Source organism: Peromyscus maniculatus, chromosome 12 (assembly GCF_049852395.1).
Source record: "Peromyscus maniculatus bairdii isolate BWxNUB_F1_BW_parent chromosome 12, HU_Pman_BW_mat_3.1, whole genome shotgun sequence".
NCBI lineage: Eukaryota > Metazoa > Chordata > Mammalia > Rodentia > Cricetidae > Peromyscus > Peromyscus maniculatus.
The window spans coordinates 81,034,598-81,058,254 of record NC_134863.1 but is presented as its reverse complement, the minus strand read 5'-3'; the positions used below and the strand labels follow the sequence as shown (position 1 = coordinate 81,058,254).

The window sequence follows — 23,657 nt, the reverse complement described above, 5'->3', positions numbered from 1 at the left end:
ACACTGACACTCCTACCAACAGTCCAGGAGGATTCTGCTTTGTTAGCATCCTCACCACCACTCGGCAGCTTCCGTTTTTGTTGTTGTTGTTGTTGTTAAATAATAGCCATCCAAGTGTGAAAGAGAATCTTGTTTTTATTATGTTGAGCATCTTTTCATATGCTTACTGGTCATTTGTTTCTTTGGGAAAGTGCCTATTCATACCTTTCCCCCACTTTTTAACTGGTTTATTTTTTTGTTGACTTGCAAGTATTATGTCCACTTGTTTTCTGTGAGTAAATGGAATACTTGAAGCCTATCCATCATACATCTGGTCCTCTTCTTTCTCCCCAGCTTAAAGGAAATGGAAATACTTCCAGATAATGAACAGCTGAAGAGTTATTTGAGGTCTGACGATGTACTTGCAAACAAACAACATATAATACCTCCCATTTTACCATCAAGTCCACACTCCAGGCTTGGATTACACATGATGGAAAGATTGTCATTTCTTCTGAGTGCTCACTATATAGTGAAGCTCTGTGACCATCCTCGCAACAATCTCACGACAAGAAGTGCCATCAATCTGTTGTTGAGGTGGAGACCCAGCCCAGTTAAACATGTCCTGGCCCCAAAGGAGCTGCACAGCTTCTTACTCTACCACCTCTCAGCCTTGAAATGGTAGCACACTTTGTCCCGCTGCTTACAAGTAAGCATGTTTGGAAGAGACCAACAGCTATATTGCTGGCCTGTCCTTTTTAGGTGCCAACCCCACCCCCACATCTGCACAGATCTTTTAAGTAACTGTTGGTTTTAGAAGTTGCTTCTTTATTAAAGTTAGATCTCTCTCTCTCTCTCTCTCTCTCTCTCTCTCTCTCTCTCTCTCTCTCTCTCTCTCACACACACACACACACACACCACACACACCACACACACACACACACCACACACACACACACACACACAACACACACACACACACACACACCAAACAAATGAGTGAGTCACCCTGATTTAGACCTTTGCTAACATTTCTGAACTAGACAAAACTATTCAGGATAGTTTCACTCAGCAGTACAACCAAGATCACCTCATCTCTTTGCCAATAGTAACTTTAAAAGGTCCCAGGTGCCAGCTAGAGACCAGGCCATCTAACAAAACCCCAAAATTTACAACACAATTTCCTATCAGCGATGGCTCTGAAAACAGAATCTAAAAGAAGGCGCTCCTCTTCAGATGAAATCTAAAAGGTAACAGATCTTATGATAAAATCAAGAGGAATCTAAAGCTGGAATTTAGTTGCATTTTCTGAGTAGTACTTACAGCCATACATGCCAGTGCACCCAGCTCTACCACACGTGCCCCAAGAATCAGGGACCTCAAAGCATGAAGGAACTGCTCACCATCTCTGGAGCTCTGACTTCCAAACAGTTCCTGTTCCTTCCAGATCTAAAATATAGGCTAAAGCCCTGAAATGTACTTACACTGACAAAAAGTTCATTCATACCAAGTCTTGTTTCATGACATTGCACTATCATTTAGGTAAATAATTTAAGTAAATAGCTGTGTTTTGTTTTTGTTTTTTCCACTTGAGTTCACCTGCCCAATAGTCTACTTATAAAGTCTATTATTAAATTAGGGTTCTAGTTCCTTATCTGCACCATAAAGACCCCTACCCTGTCTCACAGAATGATGAGAAATGACAGTACATGTGAAACATCAGGCAGGTGCAGAGCACACTCCTGGGTGGTGGGGGTAACACTGGAATTCCTTCTAAAGCACCCTCCACAGAAGCAGCATAGACTCTCCATCCTTTACCTAAAGGTCACTTATCTGACGGACTCAGATAATCCAGAGGATATCAGGTATGGAGGTTTGCATAAGAAATGTCTCTGGGCGTGGTGGTGCACACCTTAATCCCAGCACTCAGGAGACAGAGGCAGTTCAAGGCCAGCCAGGTCTACAGAGCTCCAAAGCTACACAGAGAAACCCTGTTTCAAAAAAACAAACGAACAAACAAAATGTATCTCTGGACTAGAGAGATGTTTAAGTAGTTAAGAGTACTTGATGCTCTTTCAGAAGACCATCAATTCCCAGCACCCATTGCAAGCAACTCACAACTCCAGCTCCAGGGGAGCCAACACGTCTGGTCTCCACAGGCAGCAACACTCACACGCACATACCCACATGCAGACACACACATATAAATAATTTAAGATACAGAAGTAAGTATTTTTAAAAAGAAGAAAAAGCCGGGCGGTGGTGGCCCATGCCTTTAATCCCAGCACTCGGGAGGCAGAGCCAGGAGGATCTTTGTGAGTTCGAGGCCAGCCTGGGCTACTAAGTGAGTCCCAGGACAGGCACCAAAACGACACAGAGAAACCCTGTCTCGAAAAACCAAAAAATAAATAAAAAAATAAAAAGAAGAAAAAGAGAAATGTCGCCCCTTCCAGGCACATGTGTACAAGCCTTTGTCCCCATTTGTCCCCGGTTGGCGGTGCTATTTTAGGAGGTGCTGGAAATCTGAAAGAGCACGGTCACTTGGAAAACACGCTGTCCTTGGTTAGTTCCTGTCCAGTGCCAGCTCTCTGCTACGGGGTGAGCTGCTCTGCTCCACGACCTATTCCTTACTGATGCTCAGCTTTGCTTCACCTACAGCAGCAGAGCCTGAAGCCATGGGCTGAAACCTCCAAACCTGTGAGCAAAAATAAATCTTACTTCCTATTCAACAGTTTCTCTTAGGTAACACACTGGGGATGTGTCTTGAAAAACAAAAAAGATAAAAATTCCTTCCTTGTTAGAAGGAATCAGTTTATTCCCCAAACTTACTCTAACTACACACACACACACACACACACACACACACACACACACAGTGGAGCTGAAGAGCAGTGTCAGTGATTAAGAGTACTTGCAGCTCCCATTGAATCACACTATATCTACCAATGAGTGGCTCACAGCTGCCTATTACTATTTCCAGGGGACCCAATGCTCTCCCCTAACCTCTGCAGGCAATGCATACATGCTGTGCACATACAGACAAGCAGGTACACACATATAAATAAAAACAAAGTTTTAGAAAAGCTATAGAAGCTCACTACTTTGTAATCTAGTTTAAAATATAATTAAAAAACAAGTGTTTAAACACAGATTTCCAACACCATTGGACAACAATTCTCTCTGAATATATGGGTTAATAAATGAAAATCTCGGTACCAGGCATGGGATACTTCCCTACGAGATATTGGTCAGGGAGGCCCCCACAGGCTACTTGCCCTTGCTCTTGGTTGCCCAACAGAACTAGATGGTAACACCCTACTGCTGAAGACATAACACACTTTGGTAGCAGGACAAAGAAAACCAAGCTGGAACTGACCTGAAAACTTCCTCCCTGCTGCCTAGCTTCACAGGATAGGAAATTACCCTAGGCCACTGGAGGAGAAAACATCAACATTATCCCCACAGCCAACCCTGCACACTGCATACGATACCGACCTGCCAGACAACACGTGCCCACTGGTGCAGTAGTGGCGTCAACGTTATGAGAGCAACCAATTCCACAGGAAGGGATTCAGGCCCGGCGCTGTAAACCTGGTCAAAGCCCAGGGTTCAGGGGTCATATGCCCAGGGGAATGAACTACTATTACTATTTTGCTAAATGACATATTGTCATGTTTTTATTCTTGGGGACTGGAAAGGTTGCCCAGAAGTTAGGAGAACAGGCTGCTCTTCCAGGACCTGAGTTCAATTTCCAGCACCCACGTGGTGACTCACAACCGTACAGTTTCAGGAGATCTAACACCCTCTTCTGTAGCTGTAAGTTTTCTCTGGTCCCACCTGGCTCCTGCGGTCCCGCAGCTGCTCGGACCCAAATAAACACACACGGGCCTATATTATTTTTAAACTGTGCCATGGCAGGCTTCTAGCTAGCTAGCTCTTGCGTCTTAAATTAACCCATTTCTATAAATCTATACTTTGCCACGTGGCTTGTGGCTTACTGGTATCTTTACATCTTGCTTCTCCTGGCTGCGGCTAGCAGCGTTTTTTTCTCCCTGCCTTTCCCCTTCTTCTCTCTCTCTAGTTGGAATGTCCCACCTAACCTTATTCTGCCTCACCATTGGCCAAACAGCTTTATTTATCAACCAATCAGAGCAATACATATTCACAGCGTACAGAACGACATCACCCATCACTCTTCTGGCCTCCAAAGGCACCAGGCACACACACAATGCACAGACATTCCGGCAAGCAAATCACCCATACATCTAAAGTAAGCTAATTTAAAAATAAAATACATGTTTATGCTTATAGCCATAGGTTAGTGCTACCTTCAACCTTGGCCACAGAAGCATCTCTCTGCACTGACTGACAACTGGTCAAAGTGCTGAACCTGAGAGCTGAGCCCTAAATGGGGCATCTGTATGAGCCCCAGCCCTAAGGCTCAGAGAACATCACAGAAAAGGGACAGAAAGCATGTAAGAGCCATAGGAGAGGGAAATGCCATGGAAATGCTGTCTTCAGGGCATGATAGGACCACTGAACCCTAAGTCTCTGCAGCTATTACCTGCACAAGAACAAGTCAACAAGATCGGTGGTCAACATTCCAACTGGCAGCACTAACAGAACTCAGTGGTTTATTAACAAAAAAAAAATGAGGATGTGAAGAGGGAGGAGTATGTGTTAGGGATGCTTAGGGGAAGTGGGAAGGAGGAGCTGGGGGTAGTTATGATCAACATGCATTGTTGACATAGGAAATTATCCTAGAATAAATGAGGTTTTCTTTTTAAGTTTTTTTTTTTAATGGCATAGGCTCTTGTAGATGTCCTTTATCAGACTGAAGAAGTTCTACCAAGTTTGACAAAGTTTTATCATAAATGGATGCTGAATTTTCTCAGAAGAATTTTTTTCAGAGAACTGACATAATCGTGTAGTTTTTCTACATTAGCAAGTGAGTGTGATACATTGCACCATCAGTTTTTCAAACACTGAACCAGTCTTACATCCCGGGATAACCCCATTTCGACATATACATATAGAATGTCAATTCAAGAGGGATATAAAAGGCTTTCCTGTTGTGATAGAATTACAGGACTGTACAGAGACTCCCAAGAACCCCTCAGCAAGAGCATCACCAAATGTTCAGTACTGGGAGTCACAGGGAAAGGGGCTTGTAGATGAGGCTCCAAGGGCTTTCTCTTCCACAGTGCTCAGTCCAGCCCAGTTGGTGTGTCAGCCACAGAGGAGGAACAGCCCAAGGAAGTGTACAAGGAACTTGCTGGGATGAGAAGCCCAAGGATACAGCTCACAAGAGTACTTGCCTAGCATGTGCGAATCCTGCATTCAATCCCCTATGCTGCCAATAATAACAGGGAATAGAGAAATAACATAAGGAAAGGAAGGGGGAAGGGGGGGAGGGAGGAGGGGAGGAGGGGCAAAGAGGCAAAAGGGCATTTTAAAGTGAGAGTAGAATTCTGAATAGATGGTAGAGCAGAAAACTAGAGGACAAACAGCACAGAGTCATCTATATAAAGGTATAGATTTTATGCTAAAGGCAACAATTCTCAAAGTAGCACGTGGATCCCAGGGCTTCCCAAAACCCTTCCAAGGAGTGGAGACCAAAGTTAGTGTGACAACACTACTCAAACATTATTTGCTCTTTCTCTGTTTCCATTTTCACAAGAAAAACAATGCTGATTCTAACTACTGCGGTCTTTACAGTGCAGCAGACCAGACTGTGCGTGGCCACTGTCTTTTTACTCTATCACACTTCCGTTTTCTTAAAGCCATGCTCGCATGAGAATACTCTTAATGAACTGTGAAATACTTCATTTATTAAACCTTAGCCTTGCATATATATTTAATATTCTCATGGCTAAGTATTCAAAAAGCACTTACATACATGACAAACTGAACTATTATGCCTTGAGCAAAAGCATATGGTAGTCATTTTGAGTTACCAACTAAATTACCTGCCTGGCTAGCCTTTTCCATAGGGCATGGTTTTTATTTGTTAGTTCTAATGACAGTAGAAAGACCAGTTATTCTGACTTAACTCTTTGACTAATGGTTTCTAAAGAACGGAGCGGGCCTGACGCTCCAAGAATTTATGCGTGTTTTGCTCACACACATGTGTACATGTGTGCCGGTGTGCCGGTGTCCTTAAACCGCTAAGTCATTGGATCACCTAGAACTGGAGTTACAGCTGGCTGTGAGCCACAACTGGAGCTCGTGTGGCCTACAAGTTGAGGGCTCAGACCCAGGAGACCGCTCCCACTCCACATACCAGCCTCCAGTCAGATGCACGCCCGGCTTCCATCACTTCTGCTAGACAGAAGAGGTTCCCACCTGCCCCTTCAAGCTCAGGAACTCAATAGGAAGAGTCACAGAATCAGAAAATCGCTATGTCTGCAAGAGCATCCCACTGGGACAGACACGGCCTGGGTAGGGGAGCTTCCCTGCTCCCTCCTCTGGGAATGCAGGCCCACCTTTCCACACACCAGCTATCCAGAGTCCAGAGTCTCCCTCCATCTGGAACCTTACCTACCATACACGTAGGTGTGACTGATCAGATCACTATGGGGCTGAACTCAGCTTCCACGGCCTCTCCTCCGAGATGGTGGGGGTGACAACTTCAAGCCCTTCAGCCAGTGGCTGTGTGGATAGCCCTGGGCCTGAGGCACCTGGCATTAACTACTACTCTTCCAAGAAACACACACACACACTAAAGGAAGACCAGAGATAAGAATCACAGCCAACAGAGTATCAGGAAGGCCCAGCTAAGCCAGGGACAAGCAAGGCACACAAGACAGGAAGACAAAGAGCAAGGAAACAAAGTGAGCATCGGACTTCGGCTCACACAACCCCAGTGGGGCTCCTACACCTCCCCTTCTGGTGACGGTGGCCCCTCATCAAAGCCACAGAAGCCGTTCAGTGCTGACCCCTGAGATGGGAAAACAACGTCCCCCTTCCCTGATTAACTCCTACATGCGTCTCATCCGCCGACGAGCAAGCGCTGCCCTCCCAAGACTCTCCGACGTTAGGACCTCTCCAGCACTGTTTTCAGTCTGGTAGCAGCTGGGAGTCATTTCTTTATGTTTGCTTGTTTACTGCCCCACTGGAGTATAAATAGAGTAGGGACAGGGACCCTGCCACTACTGTCCTTGCTTCTGCCACACCACCTGGCACACAGCAGTCAAGCAGGCCTGGCCCTGGCTCTGCGCAGGGACCGGGCATGAAGAATGGAACAAAGCCTCCAGAGGAAACGAGCCAAGTGCCCAGCACTCGGAACGCGCAGTTACCTACCTTCTCTTCCCATCTCCAGGCACAAAACTATGTGTGAGAAGGACGCACTCACAAGAGCTACTGGAGGAGAGGGCAGCCCAGCGGGCAGGCAGCATCACACCCTGCCGGTGAAAGTCCTTGGGACTTGAGGCAAGGCGCCAGACTCAGTACGAAGGGCTTCAGAAGGCTTACACTGAAGGGCAGTGGTCTTAGGTTGTATGGCTTCCGACAGCAGACTTTTAGCAGCACAAAGAGAGAAAACAGAACCCAGATAGTATGACGGATCTAGGGATGAAAATTCAGAGTTGAAATGAAATAACCAGCTTTGAGGTCCCAGATGTACAAAGAAGGAAATGAAACTAACAGGAAGAAGCTGACAGCCCATAAGGGGAAAGATCATTCTACACAGGCTTGAAGGTGAGACCCTGACTAAAGAGAATAGTGGGGAAGAGTGATAGACTAGGTCACATCCTCGTCTGGTCTGGGCACATACCTGCACACACACACACACACACACACACACACACACACACACACAATTTCAAAAGTTTTTAGAAAAAAAAAGAATAAAGAAAAAAAGTAGTTAAAACTGGTGGGCTACAGTTCTAAATCTTTCTGTCCAAGAATTTTCCTGGTCTTTATTAAAAGCAAAATGATTACCTGTAATAAGTAAGTGAACTGTAAGCATGCATCACAAAAGCTGACAATATTTTCGCTATGTATTAACAGAAAATCGGTAAACCTTTATGGACTTGAGATCACAAACAGGCAGGGCACCACACACAGACTTCAGCTCTCATATAAATCTTGCCCTCCAGTGTGTCACCACAAATCAGGAGAGTTCATTTAGAGTTAGCTCACTAACAGAGGCCTGAGGCTGCCCCGCCCACAGGACTGCCTGCCTTTGGTGCCCACAGGGACTGGGTCTTCAGTCTCCCACACTGGGCACAGCACACTGGAGGCCTGGGGAACCGTCACTGGGGGTCTACAACAGCACTGCAAGTGACACTATACAGGACTTGTCTTTTTGCCTTATTTATATTTTCAAAACATTTCTTCAATAAGCTTGGACCGCTTTTATAGTAAGAAAACCACATTATTCTTTTAAATTGCCAAATCACAACTATAATATCATTTCAACTGATGCGATCAAAACAACTACAGATAACACATAATGACTGTACTTTAAAATTAACTGAACCAAAAGGAAATGCAAGGCTACAATTCTTGCAGGATTTTCCTTCCTCTGACAGTAACTAACTCTACAGATTGGACAGACAGCTACAGCACTGTGCAAAACAGATGGAAGAGAACAGCCTCTACGACACTCCCCTCACAACACAGCAACTTTTCAGGATCCATTTCTGTGAATCTAAAGTTTCTTTCACAAAGAAAAGCAAATAAAATCTTTCCTCTCAGAAACCACATTCATAACCTCAATTAATGTAACATTTATGGTATAAAATAATTCTTGATCTTCATCTTACACTGCATTTTTGTTTGGGTTTGGCTTTTGGGGTAATTATTTGCTCATTTTGGCTTTTTGGTTTGGTTTTGTTTTTTTGGTTGTTCGAGATAGGGTTTCTCTGTGTAGCCCAGGCTGGCCTCCAACTCACAGAGATCCTCCTGCCTCTGCCTCCCGAGTGCTGGGATTAAAGGCTGCGCCACCACCGCCCGGCCAGGCTTTTTGGTTTTTTGTTTGTTTGTTTGTTTGTTTTTGAAACTGGGTTTCACTATATGGCCCTTGCTAGCCTGAAACTCACTATGTAACCTAGGCTAGCCTCAACCCTCCTGCCTTAACCTCAAGAATGCTAGGATTATAGTTATAACCACCTTACCCATCATCTTAGACTGCTGTTTTATTTGACCAACGGTACAGATGTTCCTGAAAAGAAAGTGGGGTTATCTCCTAATAGGTCCATCATAAACTGGAACATCCAAAGTGGCGAATGCATCCAATGCTTCTAACTTATCAAATGTCACTGCTCAGCAACAAAGCACACTGGAGAGTCATCAGATGCCCTGCCTGGGATCCGGGGGCTCACTAGGAGCATCTTACACCAGACTGCTACCGTCAGCCCAGGAAAAATGCAGCCCACAATTCCAAGCGCAGTACCTACTGAGCTCCAGTTGCTCTTGCGCCACCACCGTCAAGACATCTAACTGGCCTCACGCTAAGCCAGGATCTTATGGGATTCTGTTCCTCACAGAACTTCAAACAGCTTATACCACTCATTATCTCACAGTCTGAGACCCAAAGAGTAAATCACATTATCTACACCAAAAAGACAAAGTACAAGGCCTAAAGTAACTAACGTGGAGCTGACTTGGTCTTTCTCTTGTTCTCCTCCGAACCACTCCCCCTGGAGGAGGAACTCCGAGGAGCCTTTACACAGAAGCAAACCACGGGAACTGTCAATTAGCTTCCTACCTCCCGGGGAGTCCACACCACGCCAGCCTCTCTTCTCCAGCCATTCTATGCCATACACCAACAAACGGCTGCTGAGGGGCCCCCATGTGGTGAGCACTGGTCTAGGGCATGGAGACAAGGCTAAGAACAACACCGATGATGCTCTTTGCTCTCGAGCAGCTGACATCCTAATAACCCACTGAAAGCCTCTTCTTCCCCAATGTCTCTGATCATTAAAAGAACAATAAATAGACCCAAAAGTAAAGTACTCCTTCCCATTGGCCACTGCTATTTGCAATCTGCTATCTTGAGTTTAAAGTAGAAGTAAGTGGATTTGTATAGAATATTAGATGCACAGTGCATAAACCCCTATGATATATGATTTACAAGAATGGTGTGTAAAGGCATTCAATGACCCCAATTTATCAAATGTCACCTACGTACAACACAAGGCCCTCATAACCACAAAGCTGCATGGGAAATCTGTACTGGAGCTAGGCATGTAGCTCCAGTCCTTGAGAAGTCAGAGTGGAGGACAACCACAAGCTCAAAGCCAGGCTGGGCTAGCCTGTGCTACAGTGAGACCCTTTTTCAAAACAAACAAACAAAAAAGGAAAGAAAGAAGGAAAAGAAAAGGCATTTTCACTGGGAATCATTAGCCCTGAATACACACGTACAGAGAGGACTCCCGTGCACTTTGTTTAAGTGGCTTTATATAAGTCAGTGTCTTCCTTAATGCATGGCATTAAAAGCCAGTGACTCCATGTATAACATCTGTGCCTTACACAGATGAAGAAAGTGCAAGCCAAAAGTTTAGCAAAAGAGGATGGAAAGTACTGTCCCACTGGTTGAAGAGGGCATTTAATTTTAGTCATCCAGAATAAGACTGGCCACTTGCTATGACCTTGTTACTTGCACATTCTAATTCAGTTGGATCCAAAATCCTGCCGCATCCCTCTGAGTTCAATTCCCAGTTCCACCCCTCAGTCGAGGGTGAAATGTACTTGGTACCACTTCCACACGGCCTCTAGGAAGCACCATGCCGCGCAGCTATGGGATGGGGTTTGACGGGCAGCTGAAAACCAAACCTGGCTCTCCCCCCTCACTAGAAAGCAGAGATAAACTCAGGCCAGGGAGCAAAGGCCAGCACGGCTGCACCGCACGGTGTCTGAGCAATTGGCTAGAAGGACAGGTTACCTATCACTGATTCGACCAAGAAAGGGTTGAAAGAGGATGAATTCACACGGGTTAACGTGTTTCCCATTCACCTAGTTAGGTGGCTACAAACTCTGTCACATTTAGTAACCTAAGATTTGCGGTTCATTTTTTTTACGGCTCTCCAAGTGGACCAGTAACATCTTTCGCTCGGGCCTTGGCATCGCTGAAGAGAACTGGCCAGCATGGAAATGCCTGGATAGGCTCCCGGTTGTCTCCGTCACACTTCTATAGTCTTGTGTTCCCACAGCAAGTCCACACAAGTAAAACTGTGTTTTCAAGTTTGACTGTCCTCTATTGCTCTAATCCTGTTTTCATGCAAAGCACTTTAGGAAACTCTCTGCAAGCTAAAAGATGAGGGATGACTGCCAGGCAGTTGCTGAGGCTTACCTGGAGCCAGTTTAAATGAACAACTCTTCAAGGGAGAGCTTGAATAGGCTCCCCCCTCCAACCCTACCCCTCCAGCCACCCACCTAATTACCATACACATTACTGCGTGTCAAGAAATCTCTAAGTACCTAAACAACAGAAATCACGGATGCAAAAAAATATTCATATGCCTATAAAACGTGTCCACCAAACAGGCCAAGAGTTTTGGACTCTGGTTAAAAGTTTCTCCAGCTACTTGGTGGCTAAGCTGCTTAACTTCAGTTTCCAAAGCATATTCAGAGAGTTTAGGAAGATTAAGTGAGTGAATGCATTCAAATGCTGCAAACGGACTTAATGTCAGCTGCTACCATTACAGGTACATGAATGTCCTGACTTCACACCCCACTGCAAAGCAAGCTTGTGCTAGCAAGACACTCTTCATGCCACAAGAAAAACTGTCTGGTCCTGGCTAAGTCGTTCCAGAAAGTGGAGCATGGGCTGTAAAGTGCTATAACCTTCCTCGATGGCCAGCTGGAAATGCACAATGCAGACCTTTAAACTGTATGCCATACACAGTGCTGCCTCGGTATTGGGCAGAGAAGCTTCTTTTTGCAGTGAGTCAGTCACAGTAATGCAGACTCAAAACTGATCAAGGTGCTGAGAATAAGCGCTGAGTGCTCGGCCCTTAAAGAGACATCTGTCACCCCCTCAGAGCTCAGCCAACACTGCAAGGCAGGCAGACCGTTAGAGCGGAGGATGGGGAGGAGCACTACAAAAGGCTTCCTGTGGTCAGGACATGTTTGTTGCCCCTGTGAACTCACAACAACTGGAGTTACTGGCACAAGACTGGAGCCATCAACATTTCATCACGGAGGCAGAGGCGAGGGGCTCAGAAGCCCCACTTCTGCCTGAGGCGCTGCTGAAAAGTTAACAGTTGCTGCGGGAAAGGAACTCCTTTCTCAGTGGTGCAGCCACAGATAAGTTGCCCTTGCTCAAGTAAAGAACCTCCCATCCACGATCATCCGAACAAGTCTAATTAAATACAGTGGACCTGTGTTCCTCTCACCCACCCATCCCCCGAAACCTCCATACATAAAAGCTGGAGGGAGACTTGTTGGGAATAAGAGGATGAGGGGCAGGGGGGATAAGGGAGGGCAATGGGGGATATGATCAGGCATACTATGCTATGTGTCTGAAATTGTTAAAGAATAAATGAGTTTAAAAAAAAAAAATCTTTAAGCCAGGCAGGTGGTGGTGGCATACACCTTTAGAAACCTGCACTCAGGTGGCAGAGGCAGGTGAATCTCTGAGTTCCAGGACAGCCTGGTCTACAGAGTTCCAGGACAGCCAGGGCAACACAGAGAAACTCTATCTTGAAAAAAACAAAAATGCCTTTGATTCTCCAATTCCACTTATAGAACCTAGGCTCTGTAAAAACTCTGTTGTATGTATGTGTATGCACTTGTGTGTAAAGATACATCTACCCATTAGGTACATGGAGTTGACACTGGGCGTCTTTTCCTCAATGGCTCTTCTGCCTTAAATTTGGGGGACAGTCTGTTGCTGAAACTAGATCTTGCCATTTGGCTAGTCTAGCCTCCTGCTCCCGGGGTTAAGGCTGGCCTCTAACTTGCAGTGCTTCTTCCACACATCATCATACCCAGCTTTTCTGTAGGCCCTGGGGATCTGAACTCAGTTCCTCAGGCCTGAACAGAAAGCACCTTACCCACTGAGCTATCTCCCCAGCCCCTAGAAATGCACATAGGGACAGGAGAGGCACTACTCTCCCAAGGGGATACAGGTTCAATCCTAGCACCCACATGGTGACTCATAACCATCTGTAACTCTGGAACCAGGGGATCCCCCACACCTTCTTCTGGCCTCCTCGGGCACCTACCATGCACATGGTTCAGAAAACTACATGCAGGAAAAACACTCATATACATAAAATTTTTTAAAAATTAATAAAATTTCAAAAAAGAAAAAGAAACACTCGAGGAGAGCCAGTCATTGCAGATGTTGTTAACACAATGGTGGGAAATGATAACCTAATGTCTAACAAATTGACCAAATTCTCATAGATCCATAGAGTGATGTATTATCTAGCTCTTAAGTTGACAAATATAGACATAGAGAGACTTTTTTTTAGATGTTGAGAAAATAAGTTAAAAAATAAATTTATGAGCTGGGTATAGTGGTTGGTGTGTGCTTGAACTCCAACAGCGGGGAAGCACAGGTAAGAGGATCTAGACTGAGGCTAGCCTGGTCTACACGGCAAGACACACTCTCTTTCTCACCTTCCCTGAGTCAGAGAGGAAAAGGATGAAAAGAAAAAGGAACTGGCTCAGTGGTAGAGGTCCTGGGTTCAAGTCCTAGAGTGGGGGGGGGGCAGGGGATGATGATACCTTTTTAGTGCTTCTTTTAGTCAGTGTAGAAAAGAATCATTGCAAGTTAGAAGCCAGCCTAGGCTAGACAGGTTCTTGAAGAAGGAAGAAGAGGAAGACGGAAACAGACATGCATAGCCAGATCCCAGTTTAGTACCAAAAGCTGTATGTGAATAGTCAAATGCACACACAAAAATGATCAGGTATGTAGAACTCGGGTCATGGATTTATGGGTATTTCATAGTTTTCCTTGTGTTTGCTTTTGTTTTTTAATTTCTCTAAATGTGATTTTTTTTAAACACAAAGGCTATTCACTCTAAACTGATTAAGATTTAAAGTAATAAAATTAAGATGAAAGTGATCATGAATCTTTATTTTATTACATGTATATAATCCTTGATAGTTTATTAAGTACACATATTTAGCAAAGAAATTATCAAGAGCCTTCCTCTGCAAACAGTGAGTTTCTACTTGTGACCACAAAGTAAAGCAGTATAGAAACCATATGAGTGCTAGTTTTTGAATTTTATATATTATACACTCCAACTCTTTATCATCAGTTTGAACTACTACTTAATCACTGGCTGTGTTTAAGTATAGGACATGAGGGCATATGCTTGAAATCTCAGCAATTGGAGGCAAGCCTGGGCTACTTAAAGGTATGTAAACTCTGCTACCATTCTTCCCATTTTCAGCAAAGAAAACTGAGGCACTGAGAGGTTTGGTGCTACATCTAAGTCACTGACAATGTGATAAAACTCCATATTCTCCAGTTTTAGCATCATAACTATCTAGCCCTCGCCCACATAAAACCTGTAATTTATAGGTCCTGTGGCAGACTTTGTAAAGGAGAGAGAAGGTCACAATCGTGAAAGTAAAATTAGAAAGATACCACTTGTCTAGATTTCCTGGCACTGATTCTTACAATATTAGGATTATCATCATTTTACAAAGTGTGTGTGAAATGATTAGCCACTAACTGCAACTTCAATTTTTGAGTGCTTAGGTCAACATTTTGCTAGACTTCTTCCCAGCATATTAACCAGAAAGACTCGACGTTCAATATCAGTCAAGCTTACAGACATGACTAGGATCCAGGGCTTGTGACTACCTTGTAATGCAACTACCTTGGCAGGTGAAGACTTTACTGCCCAGGCTCACTGCAATGTGGTTCACACACTCACTCAGCAACGATAGAAGAGAGTTCCTCTGGGCACTATTTCAGTTCCCACAGAGATCACAGTAACGCAAGCTCTACCCAATTATTCCTGAAGACCATGGCTGGTAGTTTACTAACAGCCTAACTAACATGTAAAACTTCTGCCACTTGGAAAGCTTGCTATCCACGTCAGGGGACACTCCATAAGAAAGAAGCATGCTGCCAAGGTTCTCCAAATTTCCCTGCCCTGGAGAAATTCCTAGAAAACATTGAGAATACTGACTACTTCCCATTGTCTGACTCAGGTGGACGGACAGAGCTTGTGACCTGGATGTAAAGATATCTGAGGTCCAGACTCCGAAATGCAGCCAGTAAATGGAGCAGCCATTTGGGAAGGCATCACTAAAAAGAGAACTCTAACACAAACTCAACTTTCACGTAATTGATTTTCTGTAAGTCACAAACTTAGCAAACTAAAAAAAAAAAAAAAAGATGAGACTCCAGACGTAGCTCAGCCTATCGTCACAAGGCCCAAGGTTCAAACGTCAGCACCACACACAAAGATGAATGTGAGGCAGGGGGTGTAGCCAGGTGACAGGGCACATGCTTGACATGCTCCAAGCCCTGGTTCAATCACCAAAAGAGAACCCTCGTGAGCGGAGGAATTTCCTAGGGCCTCTCTTTTAATCTCTTCTAAGTGTTCTAAGGGTGTGTCTCAATCTAGGTATTTGGGGAAAAGATAAAAGAATGCCCAGAGGAAAAGGAAATGGCTAGCAAAAGAAACAAAACAACAAAAAATGCTGAGGGACAAACATTTCGGGGAACTAACTTGCCACCACTCATTTTCTGACCTATTTCACAATGCTCGGCATCTGGGCAAGCGACAGAGTTCCAAAGTACATTAAAAATGTCTTCATTTCCTCCCTTACTCAGGCAGAATAATAATAGTTTTGTGGCGGCAGTACCACGCTCCTCAGCAATTTCAACAGACACTTTTTTAGGAAATATCATTTTTTGACATGTACTCTCAGAAAGGCTTACTGTGGCTTAAAGGTGTTTGAATGCCTTTAGCCCGGCCACCAAATCAGTGTCCCTCACTTCTTAATTTAAACCCTTCCCAATTTCCTGAGTTCTTTACCTATCTCCTACAAAAGATTTTCCTTTTTAAAAAGTTAAGTTATAAGCAAACACACACACACACACACACACACACACACACACACGCTTCAAGCAAACTAGTAAAAAAAATGTAACAGAAATGATAACAATGGTTGCTGAAACGTCTGCACGCTTCACGCTAACGTCATCTAAAAATAAGAGTATCCCAACAAATACATTCCTCCTGTTAGAAGCGTTAGAGAAGCGCCCTGCAAAAGCAGCTGGCCTGCTGGCTCCCAGCCCTTGCTCCTGCCCTCACATCCTGTCCACTACATAATCCATGAGTTAGCCTTTCTCTTCATCAGTTCAGCAGGATTAGTAAACCGGCCTCCCCGAAAATAGAATTGATATTTTCCAGAGGCATTTGTTCCTATGCTTTCATTATCTATGCTATTTACTAATCAGACTCTTTTTTCATTCTGTCTTGTTGACCACCTAAGTACCAACAGAAAGATACCAACAGATAAGCACAAAAGAACCGCATCTGGCCAGAGTCTGCATGCATTTACATTCCCAGGCTGTTTTCTGAATACCAGTGATGAGGACAAAGTTGGAAACTTTAACATTCAAGATGCTACCAAACATCTCTACAGCCTCCAGCTGCAGCAAGAAGCCTCTCATCTAGTCCTTCAAAAGCAAAGCCTGGGGTCTGAATCACAACAATAGACTGCTCATGGGCAAGCGGATCGGCGAAGTTGTCTTCCAAACCAAAGGCAACCGAAGTGAAGGGAGGTCCAGCCAGCTCCTCCTTGCTCTTCTCCTTCTGGGAATGCAGATTGCATTTCCTGGTCCCCCACAAGAAGGGACCGCATTTGTGCCCTGGGTCCACAGCAGGAACCCGAGTCAGTGCGTGAGCAAGGCAGGGCGAAGCGGCCGACCCCGGGGATGCGCTCTCGCTGCGCGGAGAGCCGCTTTCTGTTTAAATACCATCGGAGGCAGCCCCGGCCGCATCACTTGGGGCCGAACGGCATTGACCGCCCTTCACTGACAGGGTATTCCAAGCAGGCGCCGGAGAAAAAAGGATGAGCCGGGGACTCGAGGCCGGGGCGAGGGGGGGGGGGGGGTTGGGGAGGGGGACCGGCGGGCTGCGCGATGCCGCTCCCCCGAGCTCGGGATCCCCGGGAGGCCGGGCCGGCCCGCCACCCTCCGGCGGCCGAGGGCAGAGGGGTCAGCGGTGGAAGGACCGCCCGCCGAGATGCCCCCCTCGGGAGCACCGGCCGCGGCTGCGGACGCCCATTCAGCCCGAGCCCGTCCCGCGGCCGCCGCCGCCGCGGCCCGCCCGCCCGCCCGCCCCGCGGCCCCCGGGAGGATGAGAAGAACGACGAGGCAGAGCGGCGACGGCGGCCGCGGGGGACGCGCGCCCGGCCGCAGGACCCGACCCCGGGCGGCCATCGCCGACCCCCGCCCGCGCGCCAGGCCGCCCGCGCCAGCTCCTCACCTCATCTCCGGGCGGGTGCGCGCGCGCGGCCGCCCCTCGCACAAATCAGTGCAGCCCGCACGCCGCGAGGAGGAACGCAGGGTCCGCAGCCGCGCACACCATCCCCGCCCGCCCGCCCGCCCGCCCGCTCCCGGCCGTCCCGGAGCCCGCTCGGGGATGCTCCCTTGCGAGCCGCCGTACTACGGAGCAACCAAGCTGCGCGCCCTCCCCGCGCCGCTCCAGTCTCCTCGCCCTCCTTCGCTCCTTTGCTCCCTCGCTCCCGCCTATCTCCTCATCTCCCTCCGCCGCCTTCCCCGCCCCGCCCGCCCAGCCCGGTCCCCGCCCACAGGCAGCCCTCCGCCCCGCCCACAGGTGGGCGGGGACAACCGCCTGCCAATCGGGCGTCGGAGACCACGCCTCCTCTCCGCCCCTACACATGACCACGCCTATTGGGTGGGCAAGAAGTGGGAAGAGCCAAGGGAAAAAGAGATGTACAGAGTGGCAGCCAGATCAACCAATCAAGTGGTTCAGAGAGCGCTTTTTTTTTTTTTCCTCCTCCCTTGTCTCTTCCCAAGAAGGCGTAACTAGAGGTTTCTGGTCTGTGCGTGTGGAGATTTTGTTTCACGGTGTGGTGGCTTTGCTCTTTTCTGTGCGCGACAGTAGCCTAGGATACATCCAACTAAATTGAAGGTTTTGCAGAAAGAACATGGAGACGAAAGTCGAGGCGAGACAAAGACTGAGGGAAGATGGTAGGGGGTACGGTTGGAATGAGGAAGGGTGTGGCCTCTTACTGTAATTTGCATAAAACGGAACCCATCTCGGCAACACCCAACTTCTCCCCTTTATTGGTAGTCCCTAGGGTGGTGCCTGGCCTCTCCAAGGAGAGGAGCATGCCGGGAATTGTAGTTCCGGGTTCGGTTGCTATGGCGTTCGTCACAGCCTCCCCCAGATCCGTCGTCCTGCGCTATGACGGGCATTCTGGCCAATGGCAGTACTGTTTGGGCCCGGGAAGGCGGGCTCTCTGCAGAAGGACTGGGAAGGTGGCGGCGGCGGCGGCGGCGGAGGCGCTGGCGGTTGAGGGTGCTCGGAGGCAGGTGAGCTAGGAAAGAGCGTTGTGTGCCTCGGGAAATGGGACTTGGGGCGAGAGATGGAGAAGCGCTTGGAGGGACCGTCTAGCCCTGGGGGTGGGTGGGGTGGGGGGTGGGTGCTTCGCACCCCAAGCCGACCTCAGAGCTGCTGCTGCTGCTGCACCTCAGGCCTAGCTCGGCTGAGGCCGCTGGGGGGCGGGGGGCGGGCCGTGTGATCCCAGAGTCGGGGGACGGTGCCGGACCCTCCGCGTTTATGCGGGCCGAGGTCTGGAACCGCTTCGCGCCTGGGTTGACGCCCGCAACCCCAGCCGCTTCTCCCTGTAACTGTTCCCGGTGCCTTCTCTGTTACTACTCCCCTGTCACTCCTCACCCTCCCCTTGCCTTTCCGGTGAGCAGTTTCCTAAGCCGAGGGTGGGAGTTCTCAGCGGTGTGGCCTTGGGGTCAGGAATTGCCCGCTTCATTGCGCTGTCCAGCGGGATACTTGAACCATGCGAAAGATGATCCCAGCTGGGGTCGTGAGGAGGTGCAGATGCTGATTCTGGATCCGGGCCTGATGGTCCACATTTGTTTTTTAAAAAAAAATGACTTTGAGTATCTGCGTTTTTAACAAGCGCCCAAGTGTTGCTAGTCCACAGTAGCTGTGGTTTCCATTGCCTGTTCAGGACAAGTGTTCTAGGTATTTAGGTGCTTTTAGATTTCCTGGGAGCCATATTTGGATAGTGAAAAGAACACATGAAATTAATTTTATGTTTCATTTAAGCCAGTATATCCAAATATTATTTCAACATTTTTTTTAAAAAAAATCAGATATTTAAATGAGATAGTGTATTTTTTATACTAAGTTTTACAGGTCGGTTGTGCATTTTACGCTCACAGCATACCTTCATCCTCACTGCACACCACCTGTGGCTATTAGCCGCTATACAAATCCAGATGATACAACGGACCGTTGTAGAAACGAAACTCAACAGTGTTGATCGTGTGATTGCCAGTGACCACCCCTTTGCTGGTCTGTTACATGGGTTCAGAAGTACTTTCAAGATTCGATGCTTAGCTTACAAAAATAATAGGAAAAGCAATTAACATTTTTAAAAAGCCAACTTCTGTAATGTGTGCTTTGCATACCGTACTCAGGCCTTGCAGCACCCGGTTGCTGGTCTCTTAGTTCTAAATCTTAGGCATCAGGTACTACAATGCATAGTTATTTCTGACTAATTTCACTTCATCCCTGCTTCTGATCCATCCTGTAGGAGGGGATGAGATGTTCATATTTGAAACGGTGTTCCTCTTATAAAACCAAGCTACCCAAGGTTGGAAAGCTGACTCAGGTTAAGAGCACATGCTAATGCTCCCAGAGGACCATAGTTCCCAGCTTCTAGATGGTGGCTCACAACCCTCTGTAACTCTAGTTCTGGGGGCTCTGAAGCCCTCTTCTGGTCCCCAGGGACATGGGGCACACAGGTGATATACATACACCCATACACATACAATTTTTTTTAATTAAGATCAAGCTGTCTCACTGGGCATGGTGGCATATGCCTTTAATCCCAGCGCTTGAGAGGCAGGGGCAGGCAGCTCTCTGTGAGTTCAAGGCCAGCCTGGTCTACATAGCAGGACTTAATAGAGACCCTGTCTCAAACAAACAAAAGGCAAGCTGTCTGACATCTGTGGTGAAGTATTTTGGTAGTTGCACAGTTCTCCGTATTCCTCAGTTATAGTTGAGAAGCTCTGGCCTGAAGAAGAGGTGAAAACTGGAAGGACATTCTTGACCCTCTGGACAAGAAAGAGAATGAGTCTTGACTCATTGTGTACCTCTCTGGAAGCTGGGAAAAGCTTGGGAGCTCATGAAATGGTTCACTATGGGATCACAGTGTTTTCCACCTAGTGCAGGCCTGGACTCCCACTTAGTCCTCCAGCTGAGGCAGGAGGATTGGCAGTTCAGGACCAGCCTGGGTAACTTAATGAGATTGTCTCAGAACAGGCAAAAAGAGATAAGGGCCATGGACACATGTTTCCTGGTTGTGTTTGTGTGAATTCTTCCTGTCTCAATAGATAGTCCAGGCTGGCTGGCCTCAGTTGCCCCAGGGCCGATGGCTAATTGTGGACCTACTGTGACACTGAGCTGAGAACTCTAAATATACATGAAAAAATATAGTATTTCTCAAAGTAATTTTCTTCCTTTTTATATATTATGATAGACTTCATGAGATTGTTTCCTCTTTCATTTTTTTTTCCCCATAGAAAGCTCGAGGACAGTTTTATAGAATTTCAGAGAAAAACAGGTTAGGTGAACATCCTGGCAGCCACCAGGAGGAGAGATGTAGGAAATTGATGTCTTCTAAGTTAGATGCAGAATAGCAATAGAGCTGGCACTCCCAAGAAGGGAGGTGGGCTTTCTGAGGGAAGCTCACCAAAAACCTCCTCTCTCATTGGTAGTAGCTATTGAAATCATAATTTGTATTTCACATCTAAATGTTTCCTCAGGACCCTATCATGATCATCGTTTACAGATTGCTGTAATATTAATAGGCAGAGATTTTCTCACTGGACTCAAGGGTGAAAGGTTGACCGATTAGGGAAGATCCTCAGTGGTCTGCCTCACCTCTCCTCATCCGTCACATTTCCTCCCTGAGACCCCAGGAGCACATGTGAGAAGCTAGGACACTAATCAGAAAGCTAAGTGAGAGGATAAGCTTCTGTTGTTCTGGCGCACGCTGTATTAAATGGCCATACACTGACTAACAGTCTGGGAGATAATGACCTCCCACCTTGCCAGCCGACCCCTCCCACCCCTTACTGTATTGGCAGGGAAGGATCTGATGTAAGAAGTCCTAGGCATTTTTTTAATTTTATGTGTATGGGTGTTTGCCCATATGTATTTTAATATACCACATTCATGTCTAGTGCCCTCAGGTGCCAGAAAAGAGCATCAGATCCCCTGGAACTGGAGTTACAAATGGTTGTGAGCCGCCATGTGGTTGCTGGGAATTGAACCTAAGTCCTCTGGATGAGCAGCCAGTGCTCTTAACCACCAAGTTACCTCTCCAGCCCTGAAGTCCGACACTCTTAAGTGAAAATCAGCTTACTAGACCAGGTCTCATGGAGGAGGATGGGAGAAAGCATGAACATTTTCTCTTCTGATTTAACAAACAGGGGTTTGATGGGTGCCTCCCTGCTTAATAGGCACATGCTGAACCCTGTTGAATAGATGAAGCAGAAGCTTGACATCTCTAAGCACATACTCTTAGTTTGTTTGCTTAACTTATAACTTTTCTGCCTCTCAATCTATCTTTAATTCTCAGGTTGCATAAAATGTAGGAATTATGCCACAATGTATAAAGTCAGTCAAGTATGACTTGATAATATTCACAGAGCTGTAGCTTGTCAGCCTGGTTGATTGCACATAGCTGTAATTCCAGCACTTGGGAGATGAAGACATAAGGTACAAGAGTTCAAGGTCATTCTTGGCTATGTAGCAAGTTTGGAACTAGCCTGGGTTACATGAGACCCCATCTCAAAAAATTAATGATAACTATAATAATAAAAGAAATTGTCATAATTAGAAGAGACCTCAAAAGCCTTCTGGTTCCCTGTCCCACTCACCTGATGCTTGAATGCCTGTAACAGTATCCAGCCCATTTAAGTTCTTCTAGGGATAAGGACCACATAACTTCATTTTTTGTTTTTTAAATTTAAATTAAAGCCAAGTGTGATAACACATGCCAGTAATCCCAACACATAGAAGATCTTTGCAAATTCAAGTCCAACCTGGTCAAACACAGAGAATTCCAGGCCATCTAGAGCTATATAGCTAGACTCTGTCTAGTAAAGACTAAAATGGACAAATGAAATATTCTTACTGGGGCCTGGAAAGAGCTCAGTGGTTAAGTTCACTGACTGTTCTTTATGAAGTATTAGGTTCGATTCCCAGCACCCACATGGCAGCTCACAGCTCTCAGGTGATCCAGTGCCTTCTTCTGGCCTCCATAGGCTCCTGCTTACAAGTGGCATACTACAATACTACAAGTAAATCTTGCCAAATGAGGTGGCACACACCTTTAATCCCAGCATTCTGGAAATAGAGGCAAGTGGATCTCTGTGAGTTCCAGGCCAGCTTCGTCTACATGGCAAGTTCCAGGACAGCCAGGGCTACATAGAGAGGCTCTATCTCAGAAAGTAAACAAACAAAACGAAACAACTTTTTTTTAAGTTCTTATAGCACATTATTTGCTGGACTTTCTGTGACTTGGCCAGGATGAAGACACTCAGGCCATCCCCTCTGCCGATCCTGTAATGGACTTCCAGTTACATGTCTGTTGACTGAGGTTGATCAGATACTTGGGGCACTTTTGTCCTAAAAGTGTATGTAGGTAAGGGCTAATGAGCAGAGGTTTATTTACAGTCATTAACAGATGAGCTCCTTGGGGAGTAGAGTGTAGCAGGAGACAGCCAGTGTAGTTCATGTTGCTGTTACAACAAAACAGAACCATTCGCAGTCCCCTCGCTTGGCTCTGAAGAAATCCTCGGCAGAGCGCTCCCTCCATTTGAAGGGCTTGCTTGAAGTCCTTAGAGTTTGGTGTGTAATGTATGCCAAGGTGTCTCTCTGTTTGCATAGCTGGATCTTAAGTCAACATCCTTTCTAATTTTCACAAGATTTAGCATGTTTAATATGTGACTTTATAAACATTTAAAATATTGCTAAAATAATATTCATTTATGGATTTATTTTCAATTATAATATAATTGTAAAAATGTCAGCTCTGTATGCTTCTCGCAGGACATCTCAGCCTCCCTGCCTACCTTTTTTTAAATTTTTTAAATTATTATCATTATTTTATTTTATGTGTCTGGTGTTTTGCCAGAATGTAAGTCTGTGTCTCTGGAGAGCACTGGATCCCCTAGGACTGGAGATTCAGACTCTTGTGAACTGTAATGTGGGTGCTAGGAATCGAACCTGGGTCCTCGGCTTTACTGATGAGCCATCTCTCCAGCCCCTACCATTCTAAACATATTTGATGTCGTTGAAAGCTTTATAAGGCAGATGTGGTAGATCAGGTGTTTAAGACCAGATGAGGCTGTATAGTCAGTTCAGTGATGGCTTGGGCTACACAGGAAAACTTTGTTTCAAAAAGAAAAGCACATGAAAAGTTTTAACTATTGTGCTAGAGATGTGACTTAGTGGTACGCTTAGAGAACA

General features: G+C 46.2%; 2 protein-coding genes across 12 annotated transcripts in view; one reads left to right on the top strand and one right to left on the bottom strand.

Annotated features, from left to right (window-relative positions):
* Itsn1 (intersectin 1) overlaps positions 1-17,693 on the bottom strand; it is a 188,927-nt gene extending 171,234 nt beyond the window's left edge. For 5 of the 7 annotated variants that reach the window (XR_013043866.1, XR_013043867.1, XR_013043869.1 and 2 more), the window contains exon 1: positions 17,394-17,525. The gene's annotated coding sequence lies outside the window, so the exon portion shown is untranslated. Of the gene's footprint in view, positions 1-7,281; positions 7,305-17,393 lie in introns of those variants that run through there. The other 2 variants (XM_076549210.1, XM_076549206.1) reach the window with 2 other exon arrangements.
* A 316-nt stretch (positions 17,694-18,009) lies between these two features.
* Positions 18,010-23,657, top strand: part of Cryzl1 (crystallin zeta like 1) — a 41,405-nt gene continuing 35,757 nt past the window's right edge. For 3 of the 5 annotated variants that reach the window (XM_016002119.3, XM_076549219.1, XM_076549220.1), the window contains exon 1: positions 18,010-18,466. In XM_016002119.3, the coding sequence (XP_015857605.2) occupies positions 18,119-18,466 (348 nt within the window). In that variant the 5' untranslated portion in view covers positions 18,010-18,118. The remainder of the gene's footprint in view (positions 18,467-23,657) is intronic. The other 2 variants (XM_042259549.2, XM_006983556.4) reach the window with 2 other exon arrangements.